The sequence below is a fragment of the Oryza sativa genome, chromosome 2 (genome assembly GCF_034140825.1).
Source record: "Oryza sativa Japonica Group chromosome 2, ASM3414082v1".
NCBI classification, from domain to species: Eukaryota; Viridiplantae; Streptophyta; class Magnoliopsida; order Poales; family Poaceae; genus Oryza; species Oryza sativa.
Genome location: NC_089036.1, coordinates 6,069,029 through 6,090,778, shown reverse-complemented (window position 1 = coordinate 6,090,778; position 21,750 = coordinate 6,069,029). Strand labels below are relative to the sequence as shown.

The 21,750-nt window shown below is 42.6% G+C and overlaps 2 protein-coding genes and 1 long non-coding RNA gene across 3 annotated transcripts; all 3 read right to left on the bottom strand.

Moving 5' to 3' along the window:
- Positions 1-1,126: 1,126 nt before the first annotated feature.
- Positions 1,127-5,559, bottom strand: LOC4328686 (uncharacterized). Its single transcript, XM_015771706.3, has 9 exons — positions 5,310-5,559; positions 4,368-4,466; positions 3,895-4,298; positions 2,656-2,716; positions 2,468-2,521; positions 2,080-2,148; positions 1,876-1,941; positions 1,704-1,772; positions 1,127-1,486 (listed from the first exon to the last, which is right to left on the bottom strand). Exons 1-9 carry the CDS (start codon positions 5,424-5,426, stop codon positions 1,397-1,399), a joined length of 1,029 nt encoding a protein of 342 aa, XP_015627192.1. The 5' UTR covers positions 5,427-5,559; the 3' UTR covers positions 1,127-1,396.
- Positions 5,560-7,581: 2,022 nt separating this feature from the next.
- On the bottom strand, positions 7,582-10,734 carry LOC4328685 (plastidic ATP/ADP-transporter). The gene is made up of 5 exons (XM_015771156.3): positions 9,910-10,734; positions 9,395-9,661; positions 9,169-9,312; positions 8,743-9,090; positions 7,582-8,221 (listed from the first exon to the last, which is right to left on the bottom strand). Exons 1-5 carry the CDS (start codon positions 10,651-10,653, stop codon positions 7,832-7,834), a joined length of 1,893 nt encoding a protein of 630 aa, XP_015626642.1. The 5' UTR covers positions 10,654-10,734; the 3' UTR covers positions 7,582-7,831.
- A 9,545-nt stretch (positions 10,735-20,279) lies between these two features.
- Positions 20,280-21,068, bottom strand: LOC136355453 (uncharacterized). The gene is made up of 4 exons (XR_010739706.1): positions 21,021-21,068; positions 20,865-20,930; positions 20,643-20,774; positions 20,280-20,579 (listed from the first exon to the last, which is right to left on the bottom strand). It is a non-coding gene; the product is annotated as an uncharacterized lncRNA (long non-coding RNA).
- Positions 21,069-21,750: the final 682 nt, after the last annotated feature.

Here is a 21,750-nt window from a genome sequence, read left to right as displayed (position 1 = left end):
AACACCAAAATAACTGATCGGCGATCGGTTTGTACGGCAAAAACAAAAGGAGAAACAGGGTAGACCATCTACGAAGGGGGAGTAGACAGTAGACTACTTCATCTGCAGGCAACAAGAAATCAACGGCGGCGTGCGCGAGGTCTGGTCAGTCGCCACCCCAGATCGGACGGCCACGGTTCGTCTTCTAGACGACCAGCTGTATGACATAGCCGATCTTCAAGCCTTCGTTGAAAAGGATAACGTTTCTTATATTTAATTTCTTAACGATTCCGTTAATAATACTATATCGCTTGCCAAAGTTAACAAAGTCAGAATCCAGTGGCAATCGAGAGCATCACGAACTCTGGACTCTGAAGTCTGAACCAGTCAGCAGTGGCTTGCGGCCAGTTAATAATAACAACACTTTTCCTCGCAAACAAAATATAATGATAATAATGCTAATCCTTTCTGTCTGGTCAGGTCAGGTCAAAGATGGCCAGCTCTTGCGTTGTACTCGACCATTGTTTTTTCAAGGATTTGTGGGAGAATTTCTCTGGAGAAAACAATGTGATAGTAGTAGCTTTAGATGAGATTTAACTGTTTTGGTCGTGGAAGTCGTGCTTCGACGGGGACGGTGACGGACGGCCACGGGATTCACGGGCGGCCGGCGAGCCGCCGCCGTTCGTTCGTTCGCACTGCCGGCCTCTTAATTCGCTTCCATTAGTTTCTGGTCGCCGAACCGGTGTCGTGCACGTTGCACCAACATTGCGAAGTCTGCTTCCAGCTGCATTGGAGATTCGGAGTCGTCTTCCAAAATAGTTTTCATCACGATAGGAGCATACGGTTTTAGCTTTTGCTGATGTAGTTTTGCTTGGAGAAAACATAGTACAAGAACTGTGCTGCTCCTAGAAACGTGAAAAGGGAATAGCACTACGGCACACATTCGTGGACGTGCAATAGTTGAAAAATATGTGTTGGTGTACTAGCCCAGTTGAACTATGCAGGGAGCTAGTGGCACACAGACTGTTCAAGTGGTTCACAACATTATTCTTAAGAAAAAAAAGAGAGCTTTAGACCGCACGTGATGATACGAAACCCATTCCAAAACCAGTGGCCTATGCAGAGACACCTCTAGAAAACAAAGAGGTTCTGGACAAATTTCAAAGTCAGATAACTGCTCGAGTTGGCATGGTACGGACAGCATACACATTATCACTTGTCAAAGTCAGGCAAGAATTCCTCGGGCTAATAATCTACACCGACAAAAGTTCACACTAAACAATCTGCAGACTAATACATGGTTTCCTAGCCTTCACTTACATGAATCACTTGTTACAGTTCTTCATGGTATATTGTACTTCTAGGAAAGTTAGCACCATGATAAACTAATAATACCGGTTTTGTGATGTGCAGATTTTCATGCTACGCCATTCTCATACATTGAACCATCTTTGGTTGTGGCTTCTTCACCAATGTCAACCTCACCCATTGCATCGTCAATAAGAGACTGTAATACAGAAAGAGACAGCAGTTCAATTATATAGCAGGTCAAACAACTCCCAAGAAATACAAACTAAGCTAACGCATTACTTCATGAAATCATGAGTATCTCCACAGACTCTGGGCACGACTACAAGAGCATGCAGGTACTGCACCCAGGATTACTGAAATTCAATAAAGGGTACTCTAGGGAATCAAAAGAAATCATATGTTGAGCAAATAACCTGGAGCTCCTTTTCAGACATCTTCACCCTGTCATTGTAGTCTTGAAGTTGCAGAAAACATTTGTACAGCTGCATTTAATATTTTCAAAGTACAGAATGTGATTTGTCTTGGTTATCCGTTGCTTATTTTCATAAAGCAGCAGCTAGCATGTGAGCAAAATACCACATGTACCTTTGTAACAACCAATTGTCGTTCTGAAGAAACTTTCCGTGCAGCAGACAATTCATCCTCTAACTTCTGTATTTTTGTATTTAAAAATAGTTTGTCAGAAAAAAATAAACCCGAGTATTGGACAAGGATAAGCACTTGCAAATTTAAAAAATAACAGTGCGAAAGATGCTAAAAAGGATTCCAGTATCAGGATACACAGATCACCTGGGATCTCTTTTGCAAATCTGCAATGTGTTGTTCCTTTGCTGCAACTTTATCTTTGATCTGACTAACCTGTAATAGGACAGCGTTCAAACTATTTTTTCATAATATGAGAAGCAAACAGAACAAAGAACACTATATAACAATTGTAAATGCTAAAGTTAGTAGCCAGATAAATATGTGGTCTAATGCACTAGCACCATGAGTAGTGACAAAATCCTAGCATGCTCCTAGTTGACTATCTGTTGGTGTTCAAGCAATTTAGGCATGTTGCATCAAATGTATCTTATGAGACAATGTTAGCTTTGCTGACTCAGATTTTATGAACTAGCTTTGATTATCCAAATAATGACTAATAAAATAGAGCATAGCTGAAAAAGAAAAAGAGTACCTCATTTTCAAGGTCCTCGCGCATTTGAATTGCTTTGTTCAACTGTCGTTTTGCCTGATAAATGCATGAAAAGAAAGAAAGGAGAAATGAGAAACCCAACAAAAATTAGAAGCAATAGAATAAATGGTTAGAAAAGCTCATAGACAAATTTCCATTTGAAGTAACAGAACAAAGAGAGATGTATTTACATCACTGTGAAGATCATCACTGGAAACTGATAGATCCCTGCTATCATGATCTTTTGGACGGCTGTACAGAAGAAGTCAGGAAAGTAAAGAGATGACTCAATCCTAACTTCTCTACTACTTGGTAGCAAGCAAAAATATTAATCATATACAAATTTTGTTTCAAAGCAGACACAGCAGAAGGTAATAGACTGTAGACATTACATGAAGACTCGAAACTCACCAGTGCTCTTTGTAAATTTTGCACCAGCCAACATAAGTACATAACAGATGTCATACCAGTAAATGAGATTTGGCTGGCAAATTTCAAGTATGACATACGAAAGTACACTCTATTTTATTGCGCAGATAACAGAAAGACAACCCTGGATCCAGGCTCGCTATTTATGGTTTCATATCTCAGTTCAGATCCAGCAGAACACTTGTTTAAAGTGCTAATCACGGCGACAAGGCACATACGATAATTTCAGTTTTAAATCCTCAGCATACTCAATATGTGAAACCCATTCAGTTGGTATGTGTGCTGTTAGTCTTGATCACTGTGGGGTAAACTTAATTGCAATGTGCCAATGTCTATCCCCATCACCCCCTAGGAGATAGCAAAGGTGTCAACCCAATTTAATCTACAATCAGCCACTTGCAGTTGAAATCAAGACTGACAGATGACATATGCAGGTAAAAGCAACTTACAAGACTCAATATATCTGCAAGTCACTACTCACTACAAAGGTGCATTCAGCATTTCAGCTGCACAAATTCTAACAAATTTGGACAAGACTGACCATCAACTTTAAATTCAGGGAGTAGTCAATTAGTAAATTAACAATTGCAAATTTACATTATTGATAAAAATGAATATACAGTATAAATTATTGGGTAAGTTGGCAAAATAATAATAATAATAAGAAGAAGAAGAATAGAACAATTGGTTTTCGTGGTTGAAACTTTACTAAGGACACCAGGATCCTATCCAGATTTATCAAAAAATATGCCACATCAATAGTCCTAAAAACTAAATAACACCACTAAAGAAATTACAACCTTCTGACACAATTACATGCATCAACCAGAAATATATTTTTTGTGGAAATTCAACTCAGATGCCTTGCAACTTCAATTAAGCTTCATGCCTTCATCACAATACAAATATCTTCCCTAGAATATATATATACATGATCTATTTCCACCCAAGTGCATGATTAGCAATATTAACAGAGCTAAAATACAATGAGAAGATAATACCTGAACCTTTTTCTTGATCGCTGCTCCTTTTCTTTCTCTCTTTCACTATCATAGTCTTTAGAGTTTTCTTTTTCTCTGTCATTATCCGAATCAACATTATGCATTTCTGCTGCACGGTCGTAGTCTCTACGCCTTTCATCCCCATGATCTTGATCCATGGGATAGTCAATTTCTTGATCAAAGCCTCTAGGTTCGTAAAATCTGTCTCTATCACGGTCACGAGATCTATCACTATCCCTGTCATGGTAGGGATCTCTGTCACGGTCATAGCTCCTTTCTCTATCCCTTCTGTCCCAATAAGCATCCCTTGCGCTTCCAGGTTCTCGCCGAAAACCTTCACGCCCGAATTCTCGGGCACCTCTAGTACGCACTTCATTCACTCTAACAACACGTCTATTTATTCTCTGTTGCAAACAAAAATGTAATTAATACAAGAGATAATAAAAGGTGTTAAGTTCCAGATAGGAGCATACCTTGCCGTCCATGCCTGAGATAGCATGCTGTGCAGCATCAGCATGAGTGAAAGTAACAAAACCGTAACACTTGCCTCTGACTCTCTGATCATTTATCACCTGCAAAGGTCAGAAAGAGATTCCTCTGTACTCTCACATAATTTGAATCTTATCTGACAGGTAACTACTTTAAGAGGGAAAAAATAGTGCATTGACTGCTTCAAAGCAAAAATCCTTTTCTGTTATTGTATCGGCAAACTCGGGAACTAAAACTTTAAACCCATCTTTGGCATTGCAGTAATGCCATGCCTCCTCCACTTGAACCAGAAACAATATAACCACATCTATCACTTGCATTATTGAACCTCTCATTCTACTAGGTATTAAATCAAGTACCAATAACACAAAAAAAGGAACGCATCCAAACTAATATCCAAAGGGAACCCTGAATCCTTCTAGTGTAAATTTACCCTAAAAACTAATTTGAAATATGAGCTACTTGCCTCCCTATTCATCTTAGCAGCAAAATAAGTGACTGTGTGACTGAACCAAGTAGCATGTCACTACATATTCACCTTCATTTCCCCCCTCCCGCTTTAGATAATACAACTATCTCCCCACCAAATCCCGAGCCCTCACTCCAGAGTCCCAATTACCCAGCCACTCCATGTCTCGCATTAGGACGTAGATCCAAATAAAAACCCTAAAACAAACAACGCCCTTGTTGAACCCAGCTATCTCGACCACCAAAACGAGTCTCGCGACATCTCGCGTGCTTTTACATCACAGCGGGCAGCAGCAAAACAAACCCTAGAAAAAAAAATAAACAAGCCGATTGACCTCGGAGCTCGGACCAAACAACCGTCAACAGCTAAAACTCCTCAACGCCGCAAACCCCTGCGACGGGAGAGCGGGACGGGATAGCGGTGGGGGGCGCGCGGCGTGGGAAGTAGGGAAGGGAACCTTGACGGAGACGATGGTGCCGAATCGGCCGAAGGCGTCGCGGAGCATGTCCTCGTTGGCCTCGTACGGCAGGCCGCCGACGTAGACCGAGGTCTCCTCGTTCACCGCCGCCGACATCTCGCCGCCGGCGACGACGACGACGACGACGCGGGCTAGGGTTTTGGGTTTACCTCCGCTCCCTCCCCTCTCTCTCTTTCTCTCTCTCGCGGAGACGAGGAGTCGACGAGCGAGCGGAATGGGTGGGGAGGCTGTCGGATCTGACGCCGCGCGTGGTGATGGTGGTGGTGGGCTGGCGGCATCCACAATCCAGATCCGTGTGTCCCCTCGTGACCAATCCCCGTCGTCCCCGTTCCGATCGTGGGTTTTTTCTACGTGGGCCGGATCAAAGATCAGGCCCATCTCGTTTGGAAGGATCGCGGCTTTCAATACAGGTTGGAGTAGGTCTATTTTCCATACTTCAACTATTGCCCCTTAGTTGAATCACATTACTCTACCACAAAACCGGGTACATCACATACTACAACTACCAAAACTGAATCCCTCAGCGGTTTGGCCGATGGTTTTCTCCTACATGATGCCAAATAATTAATAAAAAACTTAATGAGACCCACATGTCAATCAGATAAAAGTTAGTAAACGCATAGTGGGCCCACATGTAAGTATTCTCTCCCTTTACCCCTCCATCTTCATCTCTCATATTTTCCACGCCGGTGCCAAGAGTGACGACGTCCTTGATCTCGACCCCAGAACCAGCGCGGGTCGCCGTCGATGAGTCCCGCCGAGCTGGCATGCCTATCCACCATCATCCCCGATGAGCCCCTCTGAGACAGCACACCATCCCCTTTCCTGAATTGTTGTCTCCTTAAGCTGCGCAACACTTAGTGGCACCTTGGCTACCAGGGTTCGCAGCAATGGAGGTGAAGGCAGAGCTCATTGGAAGGAGGCACCAACAAACCTTGGTGGCGAGAATAGAAGCTTGGAAAGGCCACGTCAGCGGCACTCCAGCTTCATCTATGTGCTTAGTGACGAGGGGTGGCCGCAGATGCCCAAACCTAGCCCAAGCTCCTCTACTTCGTTGGCCACGCCCAAACTTCCACGTCTCTCTATCGCTATCCGACGTCCTCTTCCTAAGATGCTCAATGCGGCCGATGGCCCGTGCTTCCTCTGCCTCTTCCTCGACTTTTGCACTCCGCCACCAGCCCACCGACCGCCGCTAACATGCACTGCCTGCCATGTCATTGGGCGCCTCGTGCGTCCTTGCTCTCGTGAAGAGATAAGGGGTGAGAAGAAGTGATGAGAGATAGAGAGAATGACACGTGGGTCTTAATGGGTCTTTTTTTACATTTTTTCAAGAGCGATTTACTTGTGGGCCCTTTTTTTTATTTTGGGTTGACTGTGATGCTATTTAAACGCCGTATAGACGTCACGCCAGATAAAGACCAGTTTAACATGCCATGTAATCGCCACATCATCCAAAACCACCTTGCAAACCACCAAAGTAGTTAATTTACACCGGTTTTAAATAGTTGAGGTAGACTTTATACCCGGTTGTGTGGTTGAGGGATGCCATTTGAAGGAGAACGATAGTCCAAGGAGACTTTATTCCATACTAGCTTGACTCATGTGCGGGCCATCTAAATTGGGCTCGAGAACGGGATCGCAGCTTTCGTGCGGGCCCATATTAGTTGGACTGGAATGGAACTTCGGCTCACGTTTGGCCCATGCTGTTTGGGCCAGAACGGGATCGGATCTGACGTGAGGCCGTAACGGAACTGTCGCTAACGAATGTACGGGCCCAAATGAGAGGCATATCATGCGGTTGTGGGACGACGGCGGCCGACGGCAGGGGAGCGAGCGCCGGCGACGGCGTCGACCGAGAGGTGGAACCGCCGGTGACCATTGGACTGCGCTGACCTCACCGGCTCCGGCAGTTCTTCGCTGGCTGGCAGCCCGAGTCTTCTGAAGTTCTGATACCAACACTTTGTCTTGTAGTAAACATCAGCATAGATGTCACAACTCTAGTATAGCTAAATTTAAAGGTTGCAAGGCCGGAAAAAAAACATGGATAGCTACTATTGTAAAGATTCAAAAACTTCTCCAACGTTTACTTCCAGATCAGACAACGTCCTAGTCTGGAAAATCCGACGAAAAGTTTTGGTCCTTTCCTGAAGGTTGCAGGTTGCAGCACGAAATAAACATTTGCAAATTGCAAGCATCGGCCACTAGTAGATGCAAAATGAGTTGAGGAACCGGAATTTCCACAAAATTGTAATTACCAAAAAGGCAGTTTCATATCTATGGGATGGAACAACAGACAGCTACAGATATTCTCAAGCAAAGAACTAAAGACAATTCTCAAGGTGAAGTCAAAATATACATGCTACAACAACACAAAAAAAATGGCCTGCTTATTTTTCTTACCACTCTGCTGCTTTCCTCAGCAACAACCCAGGGCAGGCCAAACTAAGCAGCTTTTGATTCCACGGAAGACTTATACTAACTAAATTTGCAAGGCAAAGAACTTATTGAGATTGTTGACCAGACTTCTCCGAGGTCGTACTCTCAGGTTCCTGAGACACTTTGATGGCCGAACCATTCGCAGAGTTCTCACTGGCTAGAGTTTCTTGGAGAGAACCATTTCCTGACCCAACAACTTGAGCAGTTGTTTCGACCGTCTTTGCTTTCAGCATTTTCTCCTTCTCAAGCTCTTGCTTTGCCAGTGGGGAGAACTGTGAGTCAAGGGACCTTACAGCACCCAACCAGGCAAGAACAATTACCAATAGAATTCCTCCCAGGTAGGGTGTAGAATTTGCGAGAGATCCAAATGATAAGATCATGAACTGCTGGATCAAGGCGCCTCCAGACTTCCCCAATGGGTTGCAGACCACATCAATTGCTGCCTTACCTTTGACCTGAAATCATGAATAGAAGGCACACATGAGAAGAAAATTTCAGAACCGCGTGAAAATTTTGAATCTTATATCAGCCTTAAAATTTGACAGGCCATACGTTCTTAATGGTGAGATAATGTGTGAATAATATTGGACTGCAACTATAGTGGATTTGTACATCACAAATGTTACGGTTAGCACTTAGAAAAAAAAAGCACAATAAATTTGATAGACAAATGCATTCCAGTCACAATCAACAAATTAATCAGATTATTGTAGAACTAGCAATTTTGATATGTATGCATTCTACTATCAGCCTATCAGGTGTCAGGGACTATCCTCATAGTAACCCAACCCATCTTGTAATAGCAAGTGCATCAACCATCTGGTGAGGTACTATCAAACATGCCTAGCACAGTTTTCTGAATTCCAACAGAACTAGTGGGTAGCAGGGTTTATCTGTTTAATACTACCATATGTTTTCTGACATTAGAGCAACTGGCCTGATTAATTATATCAAGATAGGAATTTTGGAGACTAACCTTCATGTCCTCGTCCAAAGGAATGTATGCCATTTCCTTACAAGGGTCAAACAAACTGTACTTCGCACTCTTACTGAAAATGTTCTGCATTGCCCCAACATAGACCGCAGCAAGCAAAGGTGTCATTCCAAGTGTGGCCATAAGAGGAGTCAATGGCTCACCGAATAAAATCAGTGAGAAGAATCCAACTCCAGTGAGAAGCAACACTGCAGGGGTGATTGTAGCTGCGACTCCCCACCCAAACTTCCTAAGAATTACTCTCCCTAACAACATCATTGTAAATGTGGCTATGCCAGTAGCAGTCGAGAAATCCCCCATGAATGAAGAATATTCATTAGGGCTTGGGTACTGCAACAGAAAATAGAGTTAATAACCACTCATATTATCACCAAACAATTGCACATCTGGCAATGTGGATGAACTTACTTGTGCCTTCAGTTTTGACTTCCATGTCACCTCCACAAGGTTAATGCTTATACCATAAGCAACGACCAGGGTGGCAAGATCCCTCACATACCGAGATGACACAAGCACCTTCAAACTCTCTCCCATACTCAGCTTTGGCTTATCCTGCAGGGTCATGTTTGAAGCACCATAAATGAAAGCTCAATAAACAGAAGTTGCAAACCATAGAACCCATAAGAAAACCGACCTTCTTCTTCCGCTCGACGACTGGCGCAGCTGATTTATCAATTACAAACTTGTTTACTCCCCAGTAGATGCCGGCAATCACAAGGCCCAGCAAAACCACTATGCTCATCATGCCCCTCAATGAAATCGCCCATCCGTCCACCCCTGGACCCAAATTCTGCCTCATGTTTGAGAAGTATTTCACTGTGCGACCCGAGAAGATGAGTGCCACATTGGCCCCAAGCCCGAACAGTGGGTAAAACTCTTTGGCCTCTTCAACCGTAGTAATCTGCAATCGTTAAATGCACTGAGAATTTGTGTACGTAGCCAATTGTTTTGAAGTGAGAATCTACACAAATTTAAACATGACCCGTTCAGCTATTCACAAATGTTTAGAACAACAATGTCCTACAACCAACTGACAATTTTGTAATTTCGTAGACCAACATCACTGTCAGTTATTGCCGATATTTCAGGAGAATAGTTTGCAAACTTCAATTGCTGCTACTAAATCCGAGAGGAAAGATTTGATTGTACCTGATTGGCGAATCCCCAGAAGAGCACGGAGATGACGACGCTGCCCCAGAGCTCGGCCATGACATAGAAGAGGCAGAAGCTCCAGACGCGGAGGATGGCGACGGGGCCCAGGAAGCTGGGCCCCAGCGCGGCGAGGAGGCGGTCGGCGAGCGCGGTGGGGTGGATGGCGTCGCGCATGGGGTAGAGCAGGTAGCCGAAGGCGCCGAAGAAGGCGATGAAGGGGAAGATGACGGTGTAGAAGAGGGCCTCCTTGGAGAGCACGTCGGCGAGCTTGGTGTAGAGCAGCATGAACCCGATGGCCATGGGGAGGTTGACCCACGTCTTGAGGAACGGGATGATCTCCGCGCTGCTGCCCTTGGCGGTGACGACGAGCACGTCCTTGGTGTCCCGCAGGATGGTGTAGTTGAAGAGGATGCAGAAGAACATGAGCCCCAGCGGCACGATCTTCTTCAGCGTCTTCGTCTCCACGCCCAGGAACTTGGGCGAGGCCGACCCCACCGGCTCCGGTGCCGCCGCCGACGCGGCGGCGGCGCGGAGAGGCGGGAGGGAAGGGCGGAGCGGGAGCGCGGCGGGGAGGCGGAGCGGGGTCGGCGTGGGGAGGTGGAGCCCGAGCCGGAGTGGGGTGGCGGCGACGCTGCCCCGCCGCTGGCGGAGGAGGTGCGGCGGCGCGGCCGGGTGGTGGCGGTGGTGGGCGGCGGCGAAGGGGACGCGGAGGCGGTGGCTTGCGACGAGGCCGGACTCCATGGCGGCGGCGGCGGCGGAGGTGGGGAAATATCTTGGAGGTGGTGGGGGGAAAGGAGATAAGGTCGGGGCGCTCGGCAAAGCGGGGGTTTGGGGAAGGGGAGGGGTGTGTCTTATACTACTACTCCGGTGAGATTAGGAGGTGGGGAGGAAGACGACAGCAGTGGGGAGAGTGGGAGGGGCCGTGTGGCTGGCTTAGTGCTGAGATTAGCCTAACGAACCTTCTTCGCTAATCTGAGGAGGGGAGACGCGGACTTGGGAGTGTATATTCAGTGTACTGAATTTTTTTTCCTCTAGAAAAGTTATACTACCAGGCTGTAGTAAAAAGACAACCAATTTATTTTAGAAAAAAACGAAACTGATTTGAATTCTAGTAGAATTTAATTTTAGTTGTTTATTTAAGGCCCAGTATTGGGTGCTTAAGATTCTAAAAATCTGCTGGTCGGTATCCAGCTTATGAGAATATGGAAAAGCTGGGTTTTCTTGCTTCTGGGTTGTAGTTTATTTTTTGGATTTTATAACTACAGATTCTCAGAATCTGGGTGATAATCTGGACTGTTTGAGAGAACTGGAGATTCTGGTAAAATCTGCAACAACTAGAAAATCCCCTCAAACAGGCGCTTAGCCGTTTCTGTTTAAGCTCTCTTCTCATCATGGTTAAGAAAACAAATAAAATAATTTTTTTTGTAAAACTACAGATAGTTTAGTAAAATTATTATGAGACTATAGATAGATTTATTAATTTATAGTATCACAAAACTAAATGAACAAATTTATTAGAAAGCTATAAATTTAAGCAATTGTATATAGAAACTATATATTCAGTGTCATTTTTTTCCTCGCAACACGGAGCATCGATTTTCTCGGAGAATTACACATTTTAAAATTTTACTATGTTAATAGGTATAGGGATAGCACATCTAAAATTTATTGTTTTATGAAGATAATACTAAATGTATGCTTTCGAGTAACAATAGTTTTATGTTACCATGGTTTAAATATGTTGTTTTATGATAATTTTGTTAAAGTATATGTAGTTTTTGAAAATTATTTTAAAACATATGTTTAAATTATCCCTAAAAATATATGAGGGTTTGTACTATGTATTTCACAAAATATTCTTAAAAACCAAAATTTTTAAATTCAAGTCAAAATGATGCTGATCAATATCTTAAAGCAAAGCGTAATAAACGCAACACACAATATACAGGTATCACATAATTTACTGGGTGTGGTTGTTGAATCACGCTTGGCCTTATTGTAAGTAGAATGATGCATAGAAACAACAGTTGACACGACAATGATCTCCAGTAAACTCCACGTTGATTATGAACAACACTTGAAAAACAAATAAAATAACGGTTTCGTATGATCGGGATATTAATTTGAGTTACATTCGGACTAAAGAGAGATTCAGCCATATAAAAAGATAAATATAATTCCTCATTTGGATTACCATAATAAATATAATGGATGCACTCAATATGATTAGGGATGTTGAGGGTAGATGGTTTTTCTATAATAAAAAAAAGATGAATCTAGAGAAATTGGATGTATTAGTTAATTGTATACATGCATGTCTTTTTATTATGAAAAAAAAGATGGTTACATCCTATATTTTGAAGTAAAGAAAGTAATAGATTGTTATATTTTAGGACAAAATAAGTATTTTTTTAAAAAGAAAAGGGCGAATAAAAAATATCAGTAAAGTAAAATGGCCTCCTGAGGTAGATACTACAAGTCTTGACAAGAGGTTAATTGGTACTACTACTACTTGCTACAGTAGGGGCCAGTAGCAGTGGATCATTTTGCATGATTTGCTACAGCCTACAGGATGAGTAGCAGTAGTAGTAGTACGTTCCATGCCAAACCGATCGATCCGTGCGTGCCTACACCCCAGAAGGGTCTGAGGAGAGTGAGAGGACGGGAAACGCATGGGAATGGGATGCGCCCGCCCCGCCCCCGGTCCCTGGTCGCAGGCGATCAACGTTCCATCCTCACGTCGCGACGAGCGAGCAGCACACTGTACACACACTGATACTGATACAAAACGCTCCGATGCTCGCACCTGCAGGATCGAAAAGTTTGTTGGGCGCCACCACCGCTGTCGCGTGACCCTCCCTCCGCTCCGATTGACGGCCAGGAAATGCCCGGCGCGACGCGATGCCCCCTTTGCTCTCGTCTCGTCCGCCACCGCGACGTCGTCGTGTCCGTCCTTCCCACGTGACTCCGCCCCCGCCCGGTGGCCCCTCGCCTCCTCACGGCCGTCCATTCGCTCGCAGCGCCCTCGTGCTAGCTGCCGGGGGGCCTTGGACAAATACTGGGACGGAGTACGGGAAAACGCACTGATTCTGCCGTCGAATCGCGTGCGTATCTGCATCTGCATATATCGGGCCGCTCTTTCTGGGACTGGGTGATTAATCTCGTGTCGTGTCAGCTTAACTAGTGGCCTGGTCTAGTGCATGGGATGATGATAATTCCGAGGTACGCCCTGTTTAGTTCTAATTTTTTTTTCAAACTTTCAACTTTTCATTACATCAAACCTTTCATATACATATAACTTTTTTACCACATCATATCAATTTCAATCAAACTTTTAAATTTTAGTGTGAACTAAACATAAACATAGTCGTAGATGGCGTGTGGGGTGGGGTTTATTAGTGATAAAAACCCCTTTTGGCTTTACGCGCGTGAGTGCCACGGGACTCTCGGGCTCGGCTCGTGTAAGCTGTACGTAGCGTGCAAAATATCTCTCTCCCTCTCTCGATCGATCGCCTCGTGTCATTTTCAGTTTGCTCCCTTTTTCCGGCGACGCACGCACACGCTCCTCATTTCGTACGGGGAAAGCTCGTGGCTTATAGCTATTTTGCATGCACTGGCCGGTTGCTGGCACAGTGGCGCTCCACACGTATCCGAAGTTCTAAACCAACTAGAAAGGTAGCCCGCGCACATGCGTGGGCACCTTCTCGTATAATATGAGTAAAATTTTATTATGAATATTTATATGTAGGTGGCTTTTTATTAAAATATCTTGTATTATATTCTAAACTAAAATTAAATTTATTTTGTGTGCTTTGAAAAGCTTTTTATATTTTTATAATTATCCTTGCAACATATAAATTCTAAAATAAAATTACTTGAAATCATGTGGTTTTGAATTGATGAGAAACTATTGTGTCGAAACAATGGAGGTGGTTCCTATGATAAAATTTAGGGTATTTTAACTCGCCAAAAGGATAGTTTACAACCTCAAAACAAATTCAATAATATCATTTTTTTGTTTGATTGTATTTTAAAATTATATATATATATATATATATATATATATATATATTCATTCTAACCGTCCTTGTAAAATGTTTCAATTTTTCTATCAAGTATTGGTTTTAAATCCAGCAACATTTGTTCAATTTTCAATTTATTTCATGCCTATTTTTATTTTTTTTCTTTTGGATAGTTTCATTCTATGAATCATCCTTGAAATGATTTGATCTTTGCAATTTGGGACGAAAATATAAGAACACATAACCTAGTATGGGGTAAAGGTATACGTTCTAAATTTTCTCTCCTGAAATATCAAAGTAATGGTCATAATGTATTTAGTGAATCATCACTAAAGTGTATTGTCTTATAAAAAAAGGAACTGACTTGATTTATTGCTAAAGCCACTGCAAGGTTGTTCCATAGTTAAAATCCTTAGATACAACCTACATGCTTATCGATATGATGTTCAACCAACCACACCTTTATTTTCACCCTATTGTCTATATTGCTAGATGAATACCTGCTATGATTAGTGACTTCGTAGATCATATGTGTAATTCGAACGCTATGATCATCTTTCTTAAAAATATTTATCTATGTACTAAAAACTTTATTTTGAAAGTACCAAGGTCAATTTGTATAGGCATGTCAAGAGAAATTAATTAAGTTGGCAGAAAGTCTTTAGATGCCTAACATGATATAAGTAATAAATGGAGGTCCATTTGTAATTTTTTCCCATATAGATAATTTTAATTTTAATTATCAAGGAGATAAAAAATAGAGAGAAGAATGGCGCACGCTGTACATGGGCAGGAAGGGAGGGAGGTTTGGGATGTTTTTCTAAATGATTAATCTAACAGACTAAAATAATGTGTCAGATGTTTATGTCGAAACCGATGGTCGGATGTTTTGTTTTCTTGTCAGAATTTTATTAGGATTTTCTTTGATTTAAGAGAATAACATAATATCTTAAGAGCATTTATAAGATGTGTAATCGACTTTTAACACCGTATGCCGCAAAGGAGGGAGGGAAGAAGGTTTAGGGTGTTCTTTTTTTTTAAAAAAAAATAGATCTAATGACCTAATATAATGTGTCAATTAATCCATTGAAAAAATGTGTCCATCGATTTATGTCATATCTAATGGTTGGGGTTTTTTTTCCCAAAATTTCTAAGATTTTTCTCTAATTTAAGAATGCCATATAGCAGCTTAGAGGCATTAATAATATATTTAATGGATTTTAACACCGCACGGGGATGGGGAGGGAGGCAGGAAGAGAGGTTTGGGTTTTTTCTTATTAAAAACCTAACAAATCGATAGCCAAATGTTTTGTTGTTTTTTTAATATTTTCTAGTATTTTATTTAATTTAATAGCACCACGTGGCATTTTAGAGGCATTTGTAGGATATTTAGAGTCACAGAGCGAGAGCTGCTAGACCTAATAGGTGGAGGTCTCTTTGTGATTTTTTTAATGTAAAAATAATTTTGATTATAATTTCTTATGAACATAGCTCGTTGGTAAGTACGTGACGGGAGGTTCGGAATGCGTGCTTTTTTTTAAAAAAAATCTAACCTTCTAAGATAAAAATAATAGATCACCGATTTAAATAAAAATCGATGGTTGGATTAGAGTGCCACTTGGCGACCTAGGAGCGTTCGTAAGGTACCACTTGGCGAATTAAAAGTATTTTTAAGATATTTAATGAACTTTTATATATAATTATCTTTTTTTTGAAAATTCTAAGGAGTATGTGATATAGTAGCTTAGAGGTGTTTATAAAATGTTTAATGGATTTTAACACCGCATAGGGGTGGGGAGGGAGGGAGAGAGGTTTGGGGTTTTTTTCTTATTAAAAAACTAACAAATCAATAGCCAAATGTTTTGTTCTTTTTTTAAGATTTTCTAGCATTTTATTTAATTTAATAGCACCACGTAGCAGTTTAGAGGCATTTGTAGAATATTTAGAGTCAAAGAGCGAGAGGTGCTAGACCTAATAGGTGGAGGTCTCTTTGTGATTTTTTAATGTAAAAATAATTTTGATTATGATTTCTCATGAACATAGCTCGTTGGTACGTACGTGACGGGAGGTTCGGAATGTGTGCTTTTTTTTTAAAAAAAAATCTAACCTTCTAATATAAAAATAATGGATCACCGATTTAAATAAAAATCGATGGTTGGATTAGAGTGCACTTGACGATCTAGGAGCATTTGTAAGATACCACTTGGCGAATTAAAAGTATTTGTAAGATGTTTAATGAAATTTTATTATATAATTGTCTTTTTTTTTGAAATTTAAGATTTTATTTTATTTAAGTATGTGATATAGTAGCTTAGAGGTGTTTACAAAATGTTTAATGGATTTTAACACTGCACAGGGGTGGGGAGGGAGGGACAGAGGTTTGGGATTTTTTTATTAAAAAATCTAACAACTTAAATCCATCAATTTAAGTAGAAATCGATGGTCCGTCGCTTTGTATTTTTTAAGATTTTTTAATACTTTCTCTAATTTAATAGTACCACGTAGCGATTTAGAAATAGGGAGAGCTGCTAGTCCTATTAGTTGGTCTATTTATGTTTTTTTACCTGTAAAAGTATTTTTGTTTTTATTTTCTCATTAAGTAGAAAATAACACATGAATGAAAATATGGAAAGACAACAGGGAAGTACGTACAGTACATACGCACGTACGTTCGGCATTACGTACGTTGGTTCCGTATATGATGTTCCGGATGTTCTTTTTTCTTTATAAAATAGATCTAACTAAATCCAACCATTCAAAATAATGGGTCCACCAACATAAGTAAAAATAGATGGTCAGATTTTTCTTATTTATTATGGTGCCACTTGGCGATTTGAGAGTGTTTATAGGGTGCCACTTGGCGGTTTGAGAGTGTTTATAGGAAAATATAAATATTGGCACCATCCGGCCTAACTGCCTAACGACCTAGGAGCGTTTAATGGACTTTTAGTATATAATAGATAGATAGATAAATATTGGCACCATCCGGCCTAACTGCCTAAACAAGTGCGAACTTGTCTAACTGTCATGACCACGGGCTTTAATACTTCGTTTAGGTGCTAAAATAAACCAATATTAATGAAATTATAAAATTGTAAAATTTACATAGGTTATACGCAGATTTGCCTATGGGTGCTGGTGTCAGCGTAGCAGTTGTATGGCTACCTTATACTTCCTACCTCCCATATTAAGTTCATTGTTAGCCATCTCTATTTGTCCCTAAATAAATTCGTTTTTAGAGTAATCATATCATTACATCAGAACTTGTGAAAGTGGGGAATACTCCCTCTAGAGTAATTATATTGAGGCTGATCGGTTGCAGCTGCGGCAGCTCCAAGCTGCTGCCACTGGCAGCTATTTTCAATGGCCACAGCCATAGCCGCTAGGACAGCCAGCACAAGCGAACAGCCTCATTAGGAGTAGATAAAGTGATGAATAGTTGCATTGAGATTTGATAAAGTAGATGTATTATAGTATTTTTGCTTTTGTATTGGTATGTGTGTGATGAATGAAAAATAAACTTATTTTGGGACGGAGGTAGTAGTGGCTACGATGGTACACTCAATACATACAAGTCCTATACGTGCAAAGTATACATGAAAATGATTTCATTCTTATTGAATGATAGAAATAGTCCCTATTCAACGTGCGTGCATATAGATGTCTAATTGGCTACTTGGCATGGTCCGCCTCGGGCACAACCAAGACACGACCTAAGATCAGTTGGGTTGGCACACCCCGACTGACACACCGTGCCCACCCACGGGCTGTATCTACGGCGTAGGCACGACCTAGTAAGACTCGAGCTATGCCGTATCGGCCCGAAGACACGACTAGTTCACCATACTCGTCCTTAGAATAAGTCTATTTTCCTCCCTCGTCTCTTTAGGCTACACGTTATTGTCTGTTATAAGACTATTTGGGCTCCCTCATCGTTTTGGACTGTGTCTTATATGACTGGAGTAAATCTATTTTGCCTCCCTTTTCTCTTTGGACCGGCTGTTGACAAGCTATGACCTGCGGAAGCGTTGGCCGTGCCATATCGAGGAAGAGGCTCAGGCACAACCCAACAGTCGGTCGGACCGGCATGGGCCCAATAATAGTTGAGCCGTGCCTGGATCGGACCAAAACTCCGTGTCCTGAGCTAGACCGTAAGGCCATGGGCCTTTTGACCAACTATAGTTGCACGTCCTAGGTTACGTTTGTCGACCCATCACTCGAGATTGCTATTTAGCGATCAGTCGCGCGCCCCCTTCCCCGCGCGGCTGGACACGTGTCGCGCGCGGAGAGGGGGCGGCGGACGCGTCGCGAGGGAGGACCGGAGGAGCGAGTTTTCCTTTTTTCCCCTTTTTTTTCCGTTTATGTTCGGTTGTTTTTTCTTTCTCCGGTTTTTTCGTTCTATTCGGCCTGGTTTTTTTTGGTGTATCTTTTGTTTGGTTCTTTTTTTGTTTATTTAAAGATGTATAAATATAAAGTTTATATTCGTATGTATACCAAGTACGTATTCGTACATATAGAAAGTTTATATACGTGTTTGTATACGCGTATATAAACTTTCTATATGCATATGTAGAGTTTCTATATGCGATACAAAGTTTCTATACACGTATACAAACTTTGTATATGTGTATATATTTTTATGCATTAAAATATATTCATAAAAATTATATATATACACGTATGTATATACTATATAGTATAGTATACATACGTATATACATACGATGTATATAGTACTTACATACGAGAGAGACTAGGCGAGCGAGTGATCGCGCGCGCGTGGAGGCGCGCGGCTGATCGCGTATCAGCGCCGCCCGGTCACTCTATCACGTGTACATCCGAAAGCGAATTTTTTTTATTTTTAATTTTTTTATTAAAAGTTTTACAAAAATAATTTTTCATTTTGAAAATTGACAGAAGTGGTCGCCTACCGCCCTCTGGGAGGGCGATTTTTAAAAATCGCCATCCCAGAGGGCGGCGAAAGTGACGTGGCAGACGGCCGTTCGCTCTCGGGCGACGGCCGTCAACGAAATTTGCAGGCGGCCCCCTTGCCGCCCTCCGCTAGGGCGATTTTGTACTGTGCGGGGGGCCGCCTGCAAATGGGCGGCGGGGGGCCTGGAATTTTGCAGGCGGCCCCCTTGCCGCCCTGGGGGAGGGCGATTTTATACTGTGCTTTATATTTTTTATAAATATCAATAGTTATCAAAATTTTTTATATTGAAAACTATATAAGATTAAAATCTCCAAGACTGGTAAAATACAATTTTATTATTTTTTAGGGCCTATTTGGAATGTTACCGTACAAATATTTTGTTAGTGCCAAAATATAAGCAAGTTTTGGCACTACCAAATATTTGGTAAGGTAAAATTGCATTTGATCATATTTGGTTTGCTGCCAAAATGTAAAATTGTAGTGAAGAATGTTCTACATAATCTCAAATCTAGATTACGTATTACCAATGAATAGGCTTCAATCGAAATCAAACACAAGTACTATTCAAATTACCAAAATATTGGTAGGGCATGTTTTTGGTAGCAATCCAAATAGGCCCTTAGTCTTATGCATACAAAAAATCACCACCATAATTAAACATTGTAATGATAAGATAGATAAGAAGTGCCATCGATACACGGTACAAATTTGTCGATCCCGACGAATCAAGCATGCGGTAACCTATCGGCCCCTTCTAGGTCGGTCAGAATGCATTGCATTCTCGTGGTCCTTCAATCGTTGATACTCTACTTGTGTTTCTGACTCTGTTATCTTCTGGCCATGATATGATGGAGTGACATTGTCGATCCATCGAGTAAATCCACCCATCCTTGGATTGCCATGTAAAAATAGTAATGTTATTCAGTTTGGGTAGTAATTTTGTGCAAATCATAGCGGATTTTGTAAATGGTTAGACATACAACGAAATCGTTGTCTACATTGGGGCAGACAAAATATCTCCTTCGAAATGTTTGTTCAGCAAAGGATGTAGCCACCTGCCAGCGATCTCTGCACCCACACTTTGGACGCTCGGACCATTTATGTAACCCTAATGGATTGTTCCTCCAGTCTAAGCTTGCAATTTCCACCCGACGTTCGTACTCCATCCAAGCATGAATGAACTGTATGGTCGGTTCAGGTTGCATTATCGGCCCGCCACTTGAAGTAACTCTGACTGTGTCAATCCATTGTACGAAAGTGTGTTGTCGTGAGCATAAGTTGTTCTAGCACCATATGAATGAAAAGAACTATGTAGAGGAGACAAACACAAGTAGTACTGCAGTAGTAATAGCAAAAGTAGTACTGCTTTACAAGTTTATAAGCCAAAAGAAACGGTCACATAAGGACTGAAGAGGTAGAACACTACTGACGAGGCCTCTTACCCCTGTCCCTCCTACCCTGCGCCCTAATGTGCCCCTGGGAGTACGTGAGTCGGTCCGGGGGTACGGCACGGCCAACCCGTCCTGCCTGTACAGGTGTGACCTCTGGCTGCTCCTGAGTGTGCGCCTCTGGAGCTCCTCCAAGCTGAGAGGAGCCTAGTACGTCGTGGTGGTGTGCACCGTGCAAGTCGTCGTCGTAGAACTGGCTAGTAGGACCAGTCCTACCGGCGTGAGACGAAGAGGCCCCAGTACCGAAGATCCCGGCTGCAAATCCTGCTGGACAAGGACCATCAGTTTCATACATGTATTTAATAGTATTAATAAAAAGTAAAGTACCGTGTGGGCGAGGGATCGACGCTCCGTGAGAGGAAGAGCTGGCGAACGCGCCCGAAGAGGTGGCGAACGCCCCTGCGGAGCTCGCGGAAGCGCCGGTCGTGCCTGCGAACGCGCTCGAAGGCAGACGAGGTCCTGCGATGAGGAAACGTGCAGTTAAAACATGGTGACATATTCGTGCAAAAGCTGAAACAAAAATGAACTAATCTCTGGGCTGAACTGTACCGTGCGAAACCGGTGCTGTAGGTCGCACTGCTCCGAAGCTAGGGGCGCTCGAAGGCAAACGAGGTCCTGTGAGGATGGAACATCAAGTTACGACGGGGTGATGTTTTCGTACAAAAACATAAACAAAACTTAAGAAACCTCTGGGCTGAGCAGTACCGTGCGAAACAGGTGCCGTAGGTCGAGGTCCTGCTCCGACGGTAGGCGCGTGAGGCCGTGGTTGTACCGGACCAGCTGGAGGTACGACGTCCACGGCGCTGCGACAGGAGAAGACGCGCATGACCGCACGCATCTTCTCCTGCATCCGGTCGAAGGTCACCCTCTGCTCAACGTCAGTCAAGTGCAAACCTCTGTTCAACCTCACTTGGACTGCGGTGATATCGGCACTGATATCCCGTGCGGCATCAGCCTATGCAAGATGGAAATAAAAAATTCAGTAGTTGTCCTATATTATGCAAGATAAATGAAATAATTGTAAGAACTAATACAAATTCGACGTACCCCCACGAAGTAGTCTCGGTCATGGTGCGTGGGATACGCGTCCGTGACAGCGGCAACGTGCGGCTCTGGGGCGTCTGGAGTGAAGGTCACACGCGCACGAGTGCGAGGAAGGTACCAGCGAAGGTAGTCACGGTAGTTCTCCTCCGTGTGTGGGAAGAGCTCGTTGATCACCTCCTCTGTAGCTAACACCCAGTCGTCAACGTACTGCTGTACACGTGGAGCCCAAAGTGCGCCTGCTAGATGTCCCCGTCGAGTCAACCTGTGAAGAGAGGTAAATTATATGGCTCAATGAAGTAAGTATCATAAAAATTTAGAAATGAACAATCCGAACTCACGAGTGGTCGGCAGGGAGGACGGTCGGCTGCACGTTGCCCGGAAACACCTGCCT

Coding starts and splice junctions, on each gene's coding strand:
- LOC4328685 (XM_015771156.3), bottom strand. CDS start 10,653: ATGGAGTCCGGCCTCGTCGCAAGCCACCGCCTCCGCGTCCCCTTCGCC. Junction 9,313..9,394: donor TCGTCGAGCGGAAGAAGAAG/GTCGGTTTTCTT, acceptor ATGACCCTGCAG/GATAAGCCAAAGCTGAGTAT. Junction 9,091..9,168: donor AGTCAAAACTGAAGGCACAA/GTAAGTTCATCC, acceptor TTTCTGTTGCAG/TACCCAAGCCCTAATGAATA.
- LOC4328686 (XM_015771706.3), bottom strand. CDS start 5,426: ATGTCGGCGGCGGTGAACGAGGAGACCTCGGTCTACGTCGGCGGCCTG. Junction 2,717..3,894: donor CGATCAAGAAAAAGGTTCAG/GTATTATCTTCT, acceptor TCTTCTGTACAG/CCGTCCAAAAGATCATGATA. Junction 1,942..2,079: donor ATTTGCAAAAGAGATCCCAG/GTGATCTGTGTA, acceptor ACAAAAATACAG/AAGTTAGAGGATGAATTGTC.